Source organism: Rattus norvegicus, chromosome 3 (assembly GCF_021556685.1).
Source record: "Rattus norvegicus strain SHRSP/BbbUtx chromosome 3, alternate assembly SHRSP_T2T, whole genome shotgun sequence".
Lineage (NCBI taxonomy): Eukaryota > Metazoa > Chordata > Mammalia > Rodentia > Muridae > Rattus > Rattus norvegicus.
In genome coordinates this window covers 54,251,639-54,268,010 of record NC_141536.1, presented here as the reverse complement: position 1 = coordinate 54,268,010, position 16,372 = coordinate 54,251,639, and the positions used below count along the sequence as shown (strand labels likewise).

At 44.5% G+C, this 16,372-nt stretch overlaps 1 protein-coding gene across 7 annotated transcripts in view; it reads right to left on the bottom strand.

Annotated features, from left to right (window-relative positions):
• Positions 1-16,372, bottom strand: part of Myo3b (myosin IIIB) — a 406,405-nt gene that overhangs the window by 187,391 nt on the left and 202,642 nt on the right. For all 7 annotated transcript variants that reach the window (NM_001393777.1, XM_087653545.1, XM_087653546.1 and 4 more), the window contains 7 exon segments: positions 1,254-1,368; positions 1,707-1,805; positions 7,766-7,968; positions 8,941-9,024; positions 12,217-12,321; positions 13,045-13,161; positions 14,103-14,199. In NM_001393777.1, coding sequence (NP_001380706.1) covers positions 1,254-1,368; positions 1,707-1,805; positions 7,766-7,968; positions 8,941-9,024; positions 12,217-12,321; positions 13,045-13,161; positions 14,103-14,199 — 820 coding nt within the window.

The window sequence follows — 16,372 nt, the reverse complement described above, 5'->3', positions numbered from 1 at the left end:
TCTTTTATTCACTAAAAGCAAAGTATCACCTCCCCTAAAGGGTCCCTTCGTCATGGATCCTGTCCTCTTTTAAGAATGTACGTCCCACGCTTTGGCATGATCTCAGCTATGGAGTTGTACTTTAAACAGCTCATTTCCACCTCTGCTAACAACTCTTCTGATGAAGTGTAATTGACAAAAGTGAGCCTGGTAAGCTAGTTACCATGAAAACTCTTTAACAATGTGAGAAACTGTTAAATCACCCTCAAAGGAGCGGAGAGAAATATATTTCTATTTTTCTCATAACTTTTAGGATATCCCCTGCCCCATCCACTTATGGTCTGTGAAAAGCCAACAACCACAAAACAAACGGCCAGCTAGAAAAAAGGGGAGGTGTTATTAGGACTAAAATCCACTGTGCTAGGAATAAAATCAACTATTTCGTAATCTAATCCCCTAAGATTTAACACTCTAACCTTCCTGCTAATCGCACACCCTCTTTGCCAGTAAAGAGAAAGAACCTGTATGTTCTTACAAAACTGAATGGCATAAAGCCCAGAAACTATGAAATAATACAGCATGGAACAATATCTGATCCTAGAGTTATAAATACCATGTGTCAATCCTAGCATGTGTTTAATAGCAGAAGCCTATATGTAGTAAGATGGGCTTGGTGTTATGCATACAGCCATAGTGAACAATGCAGAAATGTACCAGGGAGAAAGTGGCTCCGGGGATGGTGGGAGATTTTAAAAAGTTTGTCATACAACAAGGAGCTACTTGTAGAAATACGGCCTAGCTTAGGTATAACCTAGAGACTCCCGTATCCCTCTCCTTTCAGAAGTGATGTCAGCTCAAAATAGGCCAGTATTCTTTTGGCATCTGTTATTATAACGAGGGTGGATTTATGATAATGGTAATAGTTGCTAGGTGCTTGGCCAATAAGACAGCCACGCCTCTCATGATTCGAGTTCATTTGGGCATCTTGTTCCAATTCAGATTCTGTTTCAGTAATTCCTGGGTGGACCAGAATTTGTGTGTGTTGCAAACAAGTTCCCAGAGAATAGCAAAGTTTTGGGTGTTTAGACCACATGTCGAGTAGGCATACCTTATCTCCCAGATGACAAGACTTTGAAAACTGTCCTGTAAGCTAGAACACACACACACACACACACACACACACACACACACACACACACACACACACACACCTTCTCTCACATCCATCTGCAGGCATCCACACCGAGCTTGTTTCTCTGCCGACCAGCATATACCTTGTCAGTGAATCCGATAATCCTGAAGCAATGCTGAATCACGTCAAACTGTCTCCGGTAAGACTCTTTGGACGTGATGTCCTGCGTGACTCTTTCTGTCTCAGCAGCTATATATCTGAATAAAACAGACCATGACCCAACACGGTAAGCACTCACTTAGCAAACAGCACCATGGGGCAGGGCGGGGGGCCACCTGGGTTTCTTCCCTTTCACAGGCTAATACTGTGGTGGAGGAAAGAAAATGGCGGCAGTCGAGCTTTCCATCACTCTAAATAAATTGCAAGTGCACAGACTGGGTTCTTGCCCTCTCCTCTTGCATATTTAACTTAACAGAATGAGCCCCCAGTTAAAGAAACAGCTCCATTTACTCCTAGGTTTGTCAGCTGCTCAACTGAACGCTTAGCCAGCAACCTCCTCTCCACCAGCAGCAAGGGGTCTTGCAGGAAAACTTACCTAGGAGGCTTTTCCTCAGGAAGTCTGAATTCAGCAAGTTTCTTTTGGTGATAAAGACCAGCATAAATATAGTAAAATATGTGAAAATTTTTCTCTCCCCTAGGGGAAAAATATCAAGGAAGAAGCTTTATTTGTAGAATTTATAGCAGGCTTTTCCAGACCTAAATAATTGATTCCATTTCCTTTCTGTGCAAGATATTATTTCACAACAAATTTACATAAGCGGGCAATTAAATACGTTTCATCCCAAAGACGAAATAGAAATCATCACAACCTCACTTTACCAAACACATGTATCTTCACTATAAACTGAAGAATGTTCCAGAACTAATTCAAGTAGCAACTCAGTTGTATGCAACAATCTTTCCATGAAGCTCCTGGTCCTGTGCGTTGGTGACCCAAGCCCCAAGCTTCAGAGGGTGAGAAGTCTGGCCTACAGTGACCAACCAGATACCCTGCTTTATGGTAGGAAAGGTAGGAAATGTGTGGGAGTCCCTCAGCACTCCAGAAAGAAAGAATTCCTCTGGGGCAGAGGTTTGCACTCTCCCAGGGTGCTATGCTTTCAGACACTGCTATAAACGCCATTCCTCAGTCCCTGGTGGCTGTTGCTGTCCACATCCTGTGTTGTTTTGGTTTGTTTGCTTGTTTTTCCTTTTTTAATGTGTAGCCAGTATTTTGCAAGCATGCCTCTGTGCATCGTGTGCATGCAGTGCCCATGGAGACCAAGAGGTTTTGGATCTTTGGGAACTAGAGTTACAGAAACTTGCTAAGTACTACCTGGGTGCTGGGAAATGAAGCTGGGTTCTCTGCGAGGGCAACAATTGCCATAAACCCCCGTCTCTCCATTCCTTGCCCTCATCCGATAAGCTTCACTGGATAGGATGCCCAGCATGTTCCCTGTGTCAGAAAATGACACAGAAGGAACCGAGGAGCACACGCCTAGATACAGTGCAGCAAATGGCAGTGCCACGACACCAAAAGCGTCATTGCCTTTTGATAATGAAATTTCATTGCTAGATCGCCATGGGTCGGGGAGCTTTGGAAACTGATACAGAGGGCAGATTTGGAAAGTATTGCCTCCGATCCCTTTCTTCCCTCTGGAAGAGGGCAGCCTTTCAGGCTGATATACTTACAGCAGGAAACCCTACTGCCCACCAGACTCACTCTATAGGAAGAAGCCTGGTGTGCTTCTCCTCTTTCCCCGTCTATGGCTTGGTCCTGCTCCTCCCTTTATCCACTCCCAGGTATCTTTGCCCTCCTCAGTCTCTTCAGGATGTTTTATCACTGTGTTCTAGATACCTCTACTTGCCATTTCTCATTCGTTCACAGAACATTACTTCATTGTTTTATTTATGTTTTTTTCCCCCAATCACAGGAGGTTGAATCCAAGATCTTTACTTTCTAGGCAATACTCCACCAATAAGCAACATTCCAGCCATTGGCTTATTTCTCATGATCCTCCTGCCTCAACCTCCCCAGCACTGGAATTACATGGTGCACGCCACCATGTCAAGCTATTGTCATTATTTAAAACAAATCTCATTGCGTGCATTTAAAGCATCCAGTGTGGTACAAAACGCACATAGTTTTAAAATTTTATTATTCAACTGATAAATGTATTGAACGCCATTTTTGGCAGGCACAGTGCTGAACACCAGAGAAACAGTTCTAAGAGCATTCACACCCTTTTGGAGCATTTCTTCTAGATGGAACTAAATGAACTAAGAGGAGAGCTTGAGAGGATGGCTTTAGAAGAAATAAACAGGGGCATAGGATAAAGAATAATGTTGATAATGGAAATCACTTTATGTCAAGTCAGGGCAAAGACTCCAGAGAAATAACTTTACAGTGAAGCCCTGAAGTTTGAGTGGGAATTGTAAGGAGTTATAGACAGACAGGAAGCAGAGACAGATGTCTGCACACGAGGGCTCAAAGGGCTGCCTTACACTTGGCCAACCTCTGAAAGGTTGTTTATTCAATGTACATTGGTCAGACCTTCACATAACTTCATCCAGAGATGGGGGACCAGGAAACGAGATATTCAAATGTGCCCAGTGAAGGGTAGAACCACCACTGTAGATGTAACTTTAATTCACCCCATGTGATTGTTGCCTCGGAGGCTTACTACTGAATAAGCTTGTCCTTTTCTAGTTCTTTCTGAACGCTGGCTGGCTGGTTCAACTCAGGTGTTCTTGCTCAAACTCCTCTCCAAGCTGACTGACTCAGTCTGGCTTCTCTCAGCTTCTGAATGACTTGCTCTGCGCGGCCTCAAATGAACTGTAGCAGTCTACTCTACTCTTCCAGCTCCTTCTCATTCTGGCTCCTTCTGCTTTAACCTGTATCTGGTTTGTTTTCCCTGTAACTTGTCTGTAAAACCGTGCTGCTAAAAGCTGCCTCTTAACTCCACGAACTGAACTGAACTCAAACTCAACTCCACTGCACTGCCTCCTGTGCTGATTAACTGGGCTGAACTCAACTGACTAAACTCAACTGCCTGAACCAACTTCAACTCAAATCAACTGAACTCACTGAACTGAACTGATTGAAACTTTTTTTTTTTTCCGGAGCTGGGGACCGAACCCAGGGCCTTGCACTTGCTAGGCAAGCGCTCTACCACTGAGCTAAATCCCCAACCCTGATTGAAACTTCTTAAATAGCTTCTGTTTCCTGTCTGTTCCTGTAAGATTTGGGTATATCCTATCCTGTCAAATCCCTCTCTGAATTGTCATGTTGTCTGTCCCTCAATTGAGACCAAATCTTTTGGGTTCAGACACCATCTTAGAGAACCTCAGCTAAGGTTGAAAACAGGCAGGTATCTAGGGCCAGTTTCCAGGTTACCATCCAACAAGACCTACATCTAGCACCAGTTTCCAGGTTATTCCCCAACAGATCTGCACTTCTAGGTGACAAGCCTGCCCCCGACACCTCACTTCCTAGCCATCATCAATCAGGAGGAAAACAGAAGTTAAGTTTATAGTTTGGCTCCCTATAGCAGCCAAATATGTTAAAGACCATAATGGACCCCAGTAAGATGTGTGTCAGGCTAGATACCTCTTTTCTTGTCTCTATAAATGCTTGCCTGAAACTAAGCTTAGGGCTATCCCCTCCATTCTGCTACATCAGAGAGAGTGGTGTGGCCCAACCTCAAGCTTGAATAATGAGATCTTAATGTGACTGCATCGGAATTGCTCCTTGTTGGTCTTTTGGGGTTCACGAACATTTCCTAGCACAATAAAATTAATGTTTGGAATTAAAGGTGTGTACTAAGGGTGTGTCTGAAGCCTTACCCTCTCTCCATCCCATTCAATTCTCTTAACAACCTTGGGAGGTTGGTGTTATTAGGCCTGTATGACTCATGAAAAAAGTAAGGTGAGACAATATTTACGGCTAGGAGCAACATTCCACTGGAAGAGCATGGCGCACAGGACACAGCAGTGCCTATTCCGTCAGAGACAGTGCCTTCAACTTTAAAATCATACCAGTGTGGGGAGGAAGAGACAGAGAGATTCACCCAAGTGATCAAGAAGCTACAGGGAAGCTTCAACCACTTGTAGCTTCACATTTCTTCATTCCTGTGTTCACTGTGCAGACCCGTGTCTACTGTGCAAGGCAATTCTCTGATGGAGGAAGGTGTTTGGTGCTTCTGGTGTGCACATATGTTCATGTGTGTGTGCATGCGTGTGTACAGGAATGCATGCATGCATTCGTGCCTATGTGTGTTCGTGTGTGTGCGTGTGCGTGTGCGTGTGCGTGTGTGTGTGTGTGTGTGTGTGTGTGTGTGTGTGTGTGTGCGCGTGTGCTGGAGATCTAACCTTGCATGCCATATCCCACCAGCCAAACACACAAATGCTTGGATTCTTAAGCTGGTCCTAGGCCTGTGGCTCTCATCTGCCCAGTATCTAACTACCCCGTCTCTCTTCTTCTCCACTCTACTACCCTTATTCATTCGGCTTCTCCGCATCTCCATTGGCCCACTGAACTAGAGTTAGCATTTCAAAATGCAAGTTAGTGGTGACCACTCCCCTTCCTGAAAACATCCTCCAGTTTCCTAGTCTTTTTAGAAAATATTCAAAGCCCCATGTAATCCATTCTTAGTGCCCCCCCTCTCATTCTCTGCACTCCCAACCCCATCGTGTTGGCTAATTCTTAAGGGATCCACAGATCTCAGGAAATCTTAAATCCAGGAAACTCATCTCTCCTTCTGGACCCCCAGGTGTACTGCCTGGTCTCTGGTTTCTTGTCAACCTGACACAAGGCAGAGTCATTTAGGAAAAGAGAACACCCACTGAAAAAAACGTTCTTACCATATTGGCCTGTGGTGCATTTGGTGTAAGAAAGCAGGCTAAGCAAACTATGGGAAGAAGCCCGAAAACTCCTCCATGGCCTCTGCGTCAGTCCTGGTGTCTGTCCTGTTTGTGATCCCATTCTGACTTCCTTTGATGTTGGACTTTGATGTGGAAGTATAAGCAGAATAAATGCTTTCCTCCCTGAGTAGATAGAGTAGAACTCCCCTTTTCCTCTGTGAACCCCACACAACTCTTCTTCCTAAACCAGATAGTGTGGCCTCTTCACTGGTTTGTTTCCCCAGCACTTACTTGAAAGCTATTGCTTCCGAACACTGATCACATCTGCTCTATTGACATCTTCCTATAACCATTGTGAGCCTCTCACCCCTCCCCCACACCCACTGTGGACACAGGGACCTTGTCTTGTTTTCTTCTGGCATATAGCAGGCATTCAATATTGACTGGCTTGTGTTGTATGCAGCCCTGCTCCTGAGAAACTCTGGTGCCCTGGAGTGATCAAAGCCAACAAGAAGAAGAGTGGCTGACCCTGTTAACATGCACTGTCTTGAGTGCTTTTAAGTAAGTGTACACAGATAAACTTGTGGGTCTTACCAACAAACCCATGGGGCCATGGCTAGTGGCATCCGCATTTCACAAATGAGCTTCAGAAACATTCGGTGACCTGCCCAAGGTCTCAGAGTGTCAGAGGCAGCATTCAAGCCCAGAACAACATGCTGTTGATGATTATTACCTATGACAATAATGCTTTTCTTAAGACAGAGTGTTGTGCTTTAAATATCATCCCCCACAGGCTTGCATATTTAAGCACTAGATCCCCAGTGGGTGGCACTGTCTGGGGAGATTATGAAACTTTCAGGCAGTGCAGCCTGGCTGGAGGAAGTGCATCATTGGGGCAGGTCCTGAGGTTTGACAGCCTAACCGGATCTCCCGTCCTCACTCTTGGCTCCCTGTGTGCCCACGAAGTGTGATATCCTCCAGCCTCATGCTCCTGCCATGCTTTCCTCGTCATGATGGACTGTGTCTCCACTGGGATTGTAAGATAAAGCCAACCCTGTCTCATTGCTTTTCATCGTAAGATTATCACAGCAACAAAAAAGCAATGTATACTTAATATAATTTCCTTCTTTTCTCCCCCAAGTGAAAAGAAAATATACGGGATATATTCAGTCCTTTTCGTTATTGAGAACTTCACATTTAATGGATAAAGTGGATCTTTAAGTTATGTGCAAATTAATTGTTAGATTCTATCTTATACAACCAACTCAAGAGCATTGCCCCTGGCCCTTGGCACTCTTACCCCTTAATGCGTTTTAGGTAAAACAAAAACAAAAATATAACCACCACAGAGGGCTGAAGAGACGGCTTTGCTGTTGAAAGCACTTGGCACTCTTGCAGAGGCTTTGAGTATGGTTCCCAGTGTGCACACGGCAATTTGCAACCATCTGTAACTCCAGTTCCAAGGATCTTACTCCCTTTTCTGGGCTCTTAGGGTAACAGGCACTCATACTGTGCACAGACACACATGCAAGTGAAAACACAACACGCATGCAAGACAGACTAGATCTTAAAAAGCAAATCGGCTACCACTGGTACTTTGCTTTTAAAAATTGGGAGAGACTAAAGAGCAAAGGGGAGATGGAACTTTCAAAGTTCCCAAGTTCTTCAAGTTTATATCGGCAGAGCAAAAAAACAAACAAACAAACAAACAAACAAACAAACAAACAAACGGTGATAGAGTAGAGGGGCACCTACGCTGCCTGCTGTATAACTCTGGATTTTTCAAGGAGATACTCGGAGATTCTCGCCCCCATGACAGCTCCCGTTGGTGTGAACATCATTTCCAGATATTTCCCGAAGCGGCTGGAGTTATCGTTGATGGCTGTGCGGGCGTTCCCAAAGGCTTCCACCAGGGAGTTTACTTGGAGAATCTTCTGGCGTAAGGTCTGATTGTTGGCCTGGGAAGAACAGAGAGCATTCAAGAGAAGCCTTCAGAAGCAGCGTTCCAATCACATTGCCCTGCACCCCTCCCAGGCTCCCTTTCTAAGGGCTCTACTCTGGGAAAGTTAGCGACAACACCACCCCACCTCCACCCCCGCCACTCCCCGCATGGGTTTCTTACATGAAGGAGTCATGAGGTACCATGAATCAGAAAGCCAGATTCGGTGGTAGGTTTTTTGTTTTTTTGTTTTTGTTTTTTTTTTTTGGTTCTTTTTTTCGGAGCTGAGGACCGAACCCAGGGCCTTGCGCTTCCTAGGTAAGCGCTCTACCACTGAGCTAAATCCCCAGCCCTCGGTGGTGGTTTTAAAGTCTGGCTGCATCACATAGGAAATCTTTCACGTGTTTACTGCTTAACAGTTTAGAAAGATTTCTAAACACCGGCATCTTCTAACTTTTTCACTATGCTCTTTGAGAAACCTCAACTCAAATAAAGGAGTCCTCAAACCCTTTCTTAGTCATATGCACTGATGCCAAATAAGGCAGCCCCCTGACTAATTTTGTAATCCTCCCTTCCATGTCTGGGTCAAGGATGGAATTTTCCTTTTCCTTAGCTGTTGTTGCACAGTGGTGTTTCCCTTTGCCATTTTCCTAATCTCCACAGTACCCCCATCCCCCGCCCGATCTGACTCAGGGTCTAACCACTCTTCCCACATAGTGGCTCAATGTTTCTAATACAATGAAAACACACAAAATAATTAGTAGCCCGCGGTCTAGTAAATCCATGTTGCTATTATTTTTCTCACGGCATGGAGTGAGAACAGCATGCTGGCATCTTAAGAGCTATCAGGAGGCAAACACAAAAAAGATGAAATCTTATGGTGATTTCTGATGTAAAAAACAAACCAAAACAAAACCATAGTACTGTCTTCTGCTATGAGGGCTTCTTCAGGGGCTTCAAGCCATGGCATGCAAAGCCGGTTGGCCCATACCTTTCCTAAGAAAGTGAGGTGCTGGACGATCAGATGGGCGTTTTCCGTCTTCCCGGATCCGCTTTCCCCACTGATGACAATGCACTGACAGAAAATAGAGTCAAGGGAGGGATTCAACGAATTGCCACACCGAAACAACACGCACACTGGGTTGTGGTTTTCCGTATAACACCGTCCACTCTATCCCTTCATCTTACAATGAACAGCCGTTCTATTCTGGGAGAGCGGCTTGTCACTGCAAGGTGGAAATGTAGCATTGTCTGACGGTACCATTGTCCACTGATTCCTGTGGGTTGTTTGGTCTCTTCCTGTTACAAACCATATTGTAACGAATAATCCTATACACAGGTCACTGTATCTACATGCAGATTCGCCTGCTGGGTAAATTCCAAGTGGACAACGTCTGATCAATAGGTAAAGGTATTCATAAAACAACCATTCCTGTGCTGCTCTGCTAGGGACCACAGCGGCTGGCTAATCCACTAGAGCAACAATTTGGGTTTACTGGCACGTTAGGAAGGGTACACGATGCAAGGCCAGCTCGTAGGACACGTACATACATGGGGCATGGGGTTTGGGCTGGTGCATTCGAAAAGGTACACAACCCAGGGCCAGGTACATGGGAGACAGGCATGGGGCATGTGGAGTTAAGGCAGTAGCATATAGAACGTAGTCTGTAGCCTCGAGGCCTCACCACACAGTATATTGATTTGTGTCAAACTGATAGGTTAAAAACTGGTATTCAGTGCGGTTTTAGTCTGCGTCTCTTTTATTATGGGTGGGGTCAAATACCTGCCAGTGCTTAAGGTCGATCACTTTTTCTTTTTTGTTTTTGGTCTTACTTAGAGCAGTGGGCTGTTTTTATTGTACGGTTAGCGTACACAAAGAAAATCAATGGTGAGGTAGAATAAAAGCAGCGTATTCTGCCTTTGTACTGGCTTCCTGGCATAAAGCTTCTTAGAATTTCCTGACTGGTGGAAGGACAGGAGCATCTTCTGCTCCTCAGGAAGAACAATGGCAGCCACACCTCAGCTATGAACGAGGTGGTTCCAAGTGGGAGCCAGATTATCTCAGGACAGGGATGGACACCAATAAAGAACAGATGTATAAATCAGAGGACGGAAACTTTCAGACCCACCTCCTGCCTTCCGGGAAGACAAAAAAAAAAAAGGTCGAAAGTTGAGTTCAATCAAAACTTGTATTGAAAAGAACCACTTTATTTATTATTATTATTATTACTATTATTTTATTATTCAAAATATTCTATTAGCATGTATTCCCTGCACAGAGTGTTGGACTCAACAAAGTTTCTTTCAAGTCTACCATATGCTTTGACTGAATTCATCTCAGTCTTAATCCCTGAGTTATAAACACATTTTTAATGATTTATTTATTATCTTATATATATTTGGTGTCTCACCTGTATGTATGTCTGTGTAAAGGTGTCAGATCCCCTGGAACTGGAGTCATAGGCAGTTGTGAGCTGCCATATGGGTGCTGGGAATTGAATTCTGGTCCTCTGTGCTCTTAACCGTGGAATCCTCAAGATATATATATATATATATATATATATATATATATATATATATATATATATATATATATGTGTGTGTGTGTGTGTGTGTGTGTGTGTGTGTGTGTGTGTGTGTGTGTGTCTTAAAGAAATGAGATTCAGTGAGATTTGGGATTGATGGATTGAGGGTCCTGGGAGACGGCTCAGATGAAAGGCAAGATCCTATGTTTCCCCGCATCTCCTCCTATCTGTCCCATGTATGTCGCTGCTGTGGGTTATATGCTAATATGCCAGTAAAAACAAACTTAGTGTTCTTAATTCTTTGAGTTGCTCTAGTGAATAAGCCAGCCTGAAAGGGTTGTTGGAACCCTGAATCTGTACTTGGGTTGGCAGAATTGAGCATCTTGGCTATTCCATTTGTAGCCTGCACCTGACACACGGGCACTTTTGTTGAAGTTAAGCCATAACCTGTGGGGTGCGTGTTAACTCCAGAGTAGAGCAGGATTGCACTGAATTGTAGGGCAACACTGGAAAAGCTGTTTAGTGTTGGAAAACTCACAATTTGGTGCCAGAAACAAAACGGGGGAGGGGGATAAAAGAAAAAAAAAAACACAGCAGGCAAATTTGAAAGTCGAGTCCTGTCTTTCCACTAATTTTCTCTCTGAGAAACCCGTGGACACTTGGTAAGTCTCCACAATAGTACAGAGATTTCCCTCTCTTGTCATCAGTCAACCTGAGTGTGCTGTCCCGTGGGTTCTGCTGTGCAGTGGTTTGAGTAAGAAATGTCTCTCACAGTTTAGGGCACCTGAACACTGAGTTCCCATTGGTCAACGGGGAGGTTCAGGAGGTTCTGTCTTGCTGAAGGAGCACGAGAGTGGGGATGTCTAAGCCGCTTGTCATTTGCTCTTTTTGCTTTGTGTTCGCTGTTCCAGGTAGGGCTCCCAGCTGCTCCTCCAGCAGCCACACTTGTTTGCTGCTGCCCCTTCCCACCTCTGACTCTTAGACCTTGGGAACTGGAGACCAAAGAAGTCCTTTCCTTCTGGAAGTTGTCTTGGCCATGGTGTGTTAGCAAGTGACAGAAAAGTAACTAAGACACAGTTATTTGTTTACCCTCAACTGACCCAAAATATCAGACTTGTTTGGTCTCTGGAGGTACACGCACAGTGAGCTCTCATAAATGCAGAAATAAAGGAAAATAAACCTAGGAAAATGGAAGTAGGGTCAAAAGTAGAATATGCCATGCTGTGAATTATAAGCCTAGACAATTAAAAATTACGAGTTAAGTTTGTGTTTAAGTAACGTTGAGCTTAAATTTTATCAGTCTTAACCCTAAGCCATTGAATTTCCCAGCAGCTAGATGATACAGGACCCGGTATCTAGCAAGGGCAGTATTTCACATGCACAGGACGCAGCCATAAAGATTCTGAGATATTAACAGGAGGGAATTTCATTTATGCCGTTATATATTGCATTTTTTATTACAGCCATTGCATGTAGTCAGGTTGTGGTTGTCCTACGTCCTCATTATGTTCATATTAGAAATGTCTTTATGGCGCTTCATGAGAGAAAATGAGTGCTCCTGACGCACGTGTGTTATGCATCTCAAAAGGGCTTTCTCCTTCTCAGGCTTCCTGTTCCCTCGTGCAGCAAATTTACTTCCCATTTCCTCGGGGTAGCCTCAGCAACTACAGGTCCAAACACAAAACGGAAGATGTACTATGTCTTACCTGGTGAGCTGGTAGGAGCGGAAGGTGAGTCCTTACCTGGTCTTTGCTGAAGGTAACTAAACACTGGTAAGCATTATCTGCTGATGCGAATATGTGGGGGGGATTTGAGGAACGCTTCACCCCGTGGTAAAGCCTGGAAAACTGAAGGGAAGGAACAACTCATTGACAGGACCCTTCCAATGCTCCCCCGGACCAACAAGTGCCTTCACCGTCTATTACAGAAACACGAGGCTTTTCACCTTAGGGGACTCACTGCTTCTGGAAGGCTCAGAGTCTCCAGGCCCGTTCTGACCCCTGGTTTCCATTACTGGCTACACAAGCTTGGGCAAGCAAGGGACACTAACTGCTCTGTCTCCTCCCTTACTGACTAGTCATAGCTTTTCTGTCTCATAGGATGATCAGACACAACCCAAGCCAGGGTTTGGCACGTAGCAAGCATTCAATAATTGTTAACATTAATTGTTGTTGTTCCTTGCCTTGAGAAGTTTCTCCCTAAAGGTAAAATCCCACTTAGGTTAAATTATTGTCTACACTTTCAGATATCAGCTCCATAACAGGAGAGTGGTTGCATGATTTTTAAGGCCACTACATTTTATTTGCATATTTGATTTTTTTCCCCTCAGTGTGTGGGTTTGTGTCTAGGACCATGTGCATTCTAAGCATTTGCTCTACCAGTGAACGCATTTCCAGACCTGGCCTTGTGTTTTTTTTTGGGGGGGGTTCTTTTTTTCGGAGCTGGGGACCGAACCCAGGGCCTTGCGCTTCCTAGGCAAGCGCTCTACCACTGAGCTAAATCCCCAACCCTGCCTTGTGATTTTTAATCACTCAGGAAGGAACAAAATGCTTTTAAACTGGTCCTCATACCTGTGGAGAGTATATGCTTAGATTCTGGAAGGGGTTTAAGGCAATCAGAATATCTCCCACATAGGTGTAGATCAGCGCATCTGCATATCGCTTCTGCAGCCAGTAGATAATCGTATCCTAGGAAGAGAAGAAACGGCGTGGAGAGTAATGTGGCCAATCAAGACAGAGACACTGAACGTAGCAATGAGCTTCTTACACTAATGTTTGTCTAAAAGATTAAAGCAGCCCCTTGCGATCTTAACAGAGTCTTAATGATTCTAAATCTCTCAAACGATGGCAGGTGCCTGGAAAGACTCAGTGATAAGAATGTGCTGAGTTACTGACAGGCATCCGGGAGAGCCAACGAAGATTTGAGTCGTTCCTGGGTACAGGGTTGGGGGCAGTCTCTATTCAATTAGAAGGTTCTATCTATAATTAGATTAAACTATGTGGACAGGCTCTGGAAATCAAACTTACATCTCCTGGAAGAGTGGCAGTTGCCCAAGCTGTTAACAGCTGAGCTGTCTTGCCAGCCCTAGGAATTTCATTTCTCAAAAGTAACACTTGTTACTGGGTTGTGGGAATACAGAACTGAACACTGGCATTATGGGTGAGCGATTGAGCTGTTGACGCTGGGGTTCCCCTGCATTAGAATCCACAGATAGAGGTTCAGCTCAAGCAAGGGCGAGTATTCTGAACGAGGCATTATCACTGTTCTCAGATTTCAAATCTGAACTATATTCACCCACTGTCTGTAAATGAAATGTCTCCTTATGAAGAACCAAATCTGTTTTCGGGGTAAACTGTCATATTTTTTATTAAATAGAAAATAGATTTAAGTTGGTGGGCTTCATCAGTCAGGCCCGTGAAATAAAGGGCTTTACTAGAATCTTTCATCATTCCAAAAGTTTAAGTGAACAGACAGAAGGTCATAGCCATAGCAATCACACCATAGCTAACCAAGCAATTACAGTTTTGAACGACTTTAGAAAACTGTGATCAATCACAGAAGGGCCAGAGAATGGACAGGGCACCTGTGTGAGGCTCTCTGTGAGAGCTGTCTACCAAACGTTCAGTACCTCGTCCAGGACCTCAAGATTGACCAAGTCATCCTCAAGGCAGCATTTACCAGCATCCTCCACATGATGGGGTCTTCCAGTATGCATCCTTTCATGCCTGGAACCATGAAGAGAGAGCGCATCAACACCATGACAGTGAACACAGCAGAAGGCAGGCAATGAGGCCAGCTCACTTGAGAACTCCACACGTGACACGTCCAGCAACCTCAGTGACAGTGAAAACAAAGCCAGTCCAGACATCATGCCCTGTGTGTGGAGGCACCAGGGGAAGGGGAGTCCTAAGCTCTTCCCTCACAGTGAAGAACTTTTGTCAACTGAACCCAGCAAACATACATTTGTGTTTCCAAAATTCCAGCTGCCACACTTTTAGGAGTTATCATCTATACTCTTATCCTCTGCTCTGTGAGACAGGAGGTCACTTGTCTACTTGACTGCAATGTTTCATAGGAAAGCAATGAAAATCCTGAGACTTTGCAGTAAGGGCTCTCTGTGAGTCAAGATCCCCTTGGGGTGTGTGTGTGTGTGTGTGTGTGTGTGTGTGTGTGTGTGTGTGTGTGTGTGTGTGTGTATGTGACGTATCAGATAGCCTGTATTACAGATGTTGACATTATTATATTCATAACAGCAGCAAAATCACAGTTATGAAGTAGCAAAGGAATAATGTTATGGTTGGGGGAGTTACCACAGCATAAAGAACTGCAGTAAGAGGCTACACCTTTAGGAAAGTTGAAGTGGCTGATTTAGAGCATTCTACATCCTGCATAGACTTTCCACTGAGCTACAGTCTCAGTGCCTCCCTTCTTGTGATGTCCCCTTGCCCTGTCTGCCACCACCCAGACTTTCTGACATATTTTTAAAACTACAGAAACTTTCAAAGAACAGTGTAAGTACCAAAGAGTTGGTCATGTTTTGCTTTTACTTTGTTTATTTATCAAAAATTCCTTTGAGACTTTTCCCCTAAAGAACTCCTTTTCTGAGGTAACCAGCCTGTTCCTAAATGTTGGTCAAGTACATACATGCATCAATGGGCAACATATGGGTTATTCATGTTTAATTATAAAAAAAAGTGATTTATTTAATTCAATAGTATCAATTTTGTTTTGTTAACATTTATCTGTGTACATATCCGCTCTTGTGTATCCACACCTGTGTGTCCACATGCACTGGTGGAAGTCAGAAGACAATTTCCCAGAGCCAGTTCTCTTCTTTCACCTGGGTCCTAGGGATTGTCACCAAAGTTCTGTGGCAAGGGCTTTTATCTGCTGAGCCATTTTGTCAGACTCATACTTTCTTATTGTGTGGCATTGTTTACCATGTATTCCAAAAACTTGAAATACAATAAATAAAAATCCCCTTTAGTATTCCAAAGTAGAGTTTGTTTTATTATTTGCTTATTTTTGTTTGCTTTAATTTATTTGCTTTGCATGCCGACCCCAGTTCCCCTCCCTCCTCCCTCCAGGTCCTTCCTCCTCCATTTTCTCCCTGCCCGTCCCACTCCTCCTGTTCACTTCAGAAAAAGGAAGGCCTTCCCTGGATATCAACCAGCCCTGGCTTATCAAGTTGCAGTAAGACTAGGTGCATCCTCTCCTATTAAGCTTGAATGAGGCAGCCCAGTACAGGGAAAAGGGTCCCAAAGGCAGGCAACAGTCAGAGACAGACCCTGTTCCCACGGTTTGGAGTCCCTCTTGAAGACCAAGCTACAACAGTAGTGTATGTGCAGAAGGCCTATGTCAGTCCCATGCAGGCTCCCTGGCTGGTGGTTCAGTCTCTATGAGCTCCTAAGGGCTCAGGTGGGTTGATTCTGTGGGTTTTCTTGTGGTACCTTGACCCCTCTGGCTCCTATAAACCCTCCCTTTCTTCTGCAGGATTCCCAAGCTCCATCTAGTGCTTGGCTGTGGTCTCTGCATCAGTTTCCATCAGTTGCAAGGTGAAGCCTCTCTGATGGCAGTTACCCGAGGTGCCTGTCTGTAAGCGTAGCAGAATGCCATCGACAGTGTCAGAGGTAGGCTTTCTCTTACGGCATGGACCACAAGCTGCACCAGTCTGTGGTTGGCCACTCTTTCAGTTCTACTCCACCTTTATCCCTGCACATCTCGTAGGCAGGACAAACTGTAGATCAAAGGTTTTGTATCTGGGTTGGTATCCCAATCTCTTCATTGGCAGTATTGTCTGTTTACGAGACAACAAGTTCAGACTCTATATCCCCTATTGCTTGGACTCTTAGCTAGGCTCACTCTCTTAGATTCCTGGAGTTTCCATTGCCCTTGGTT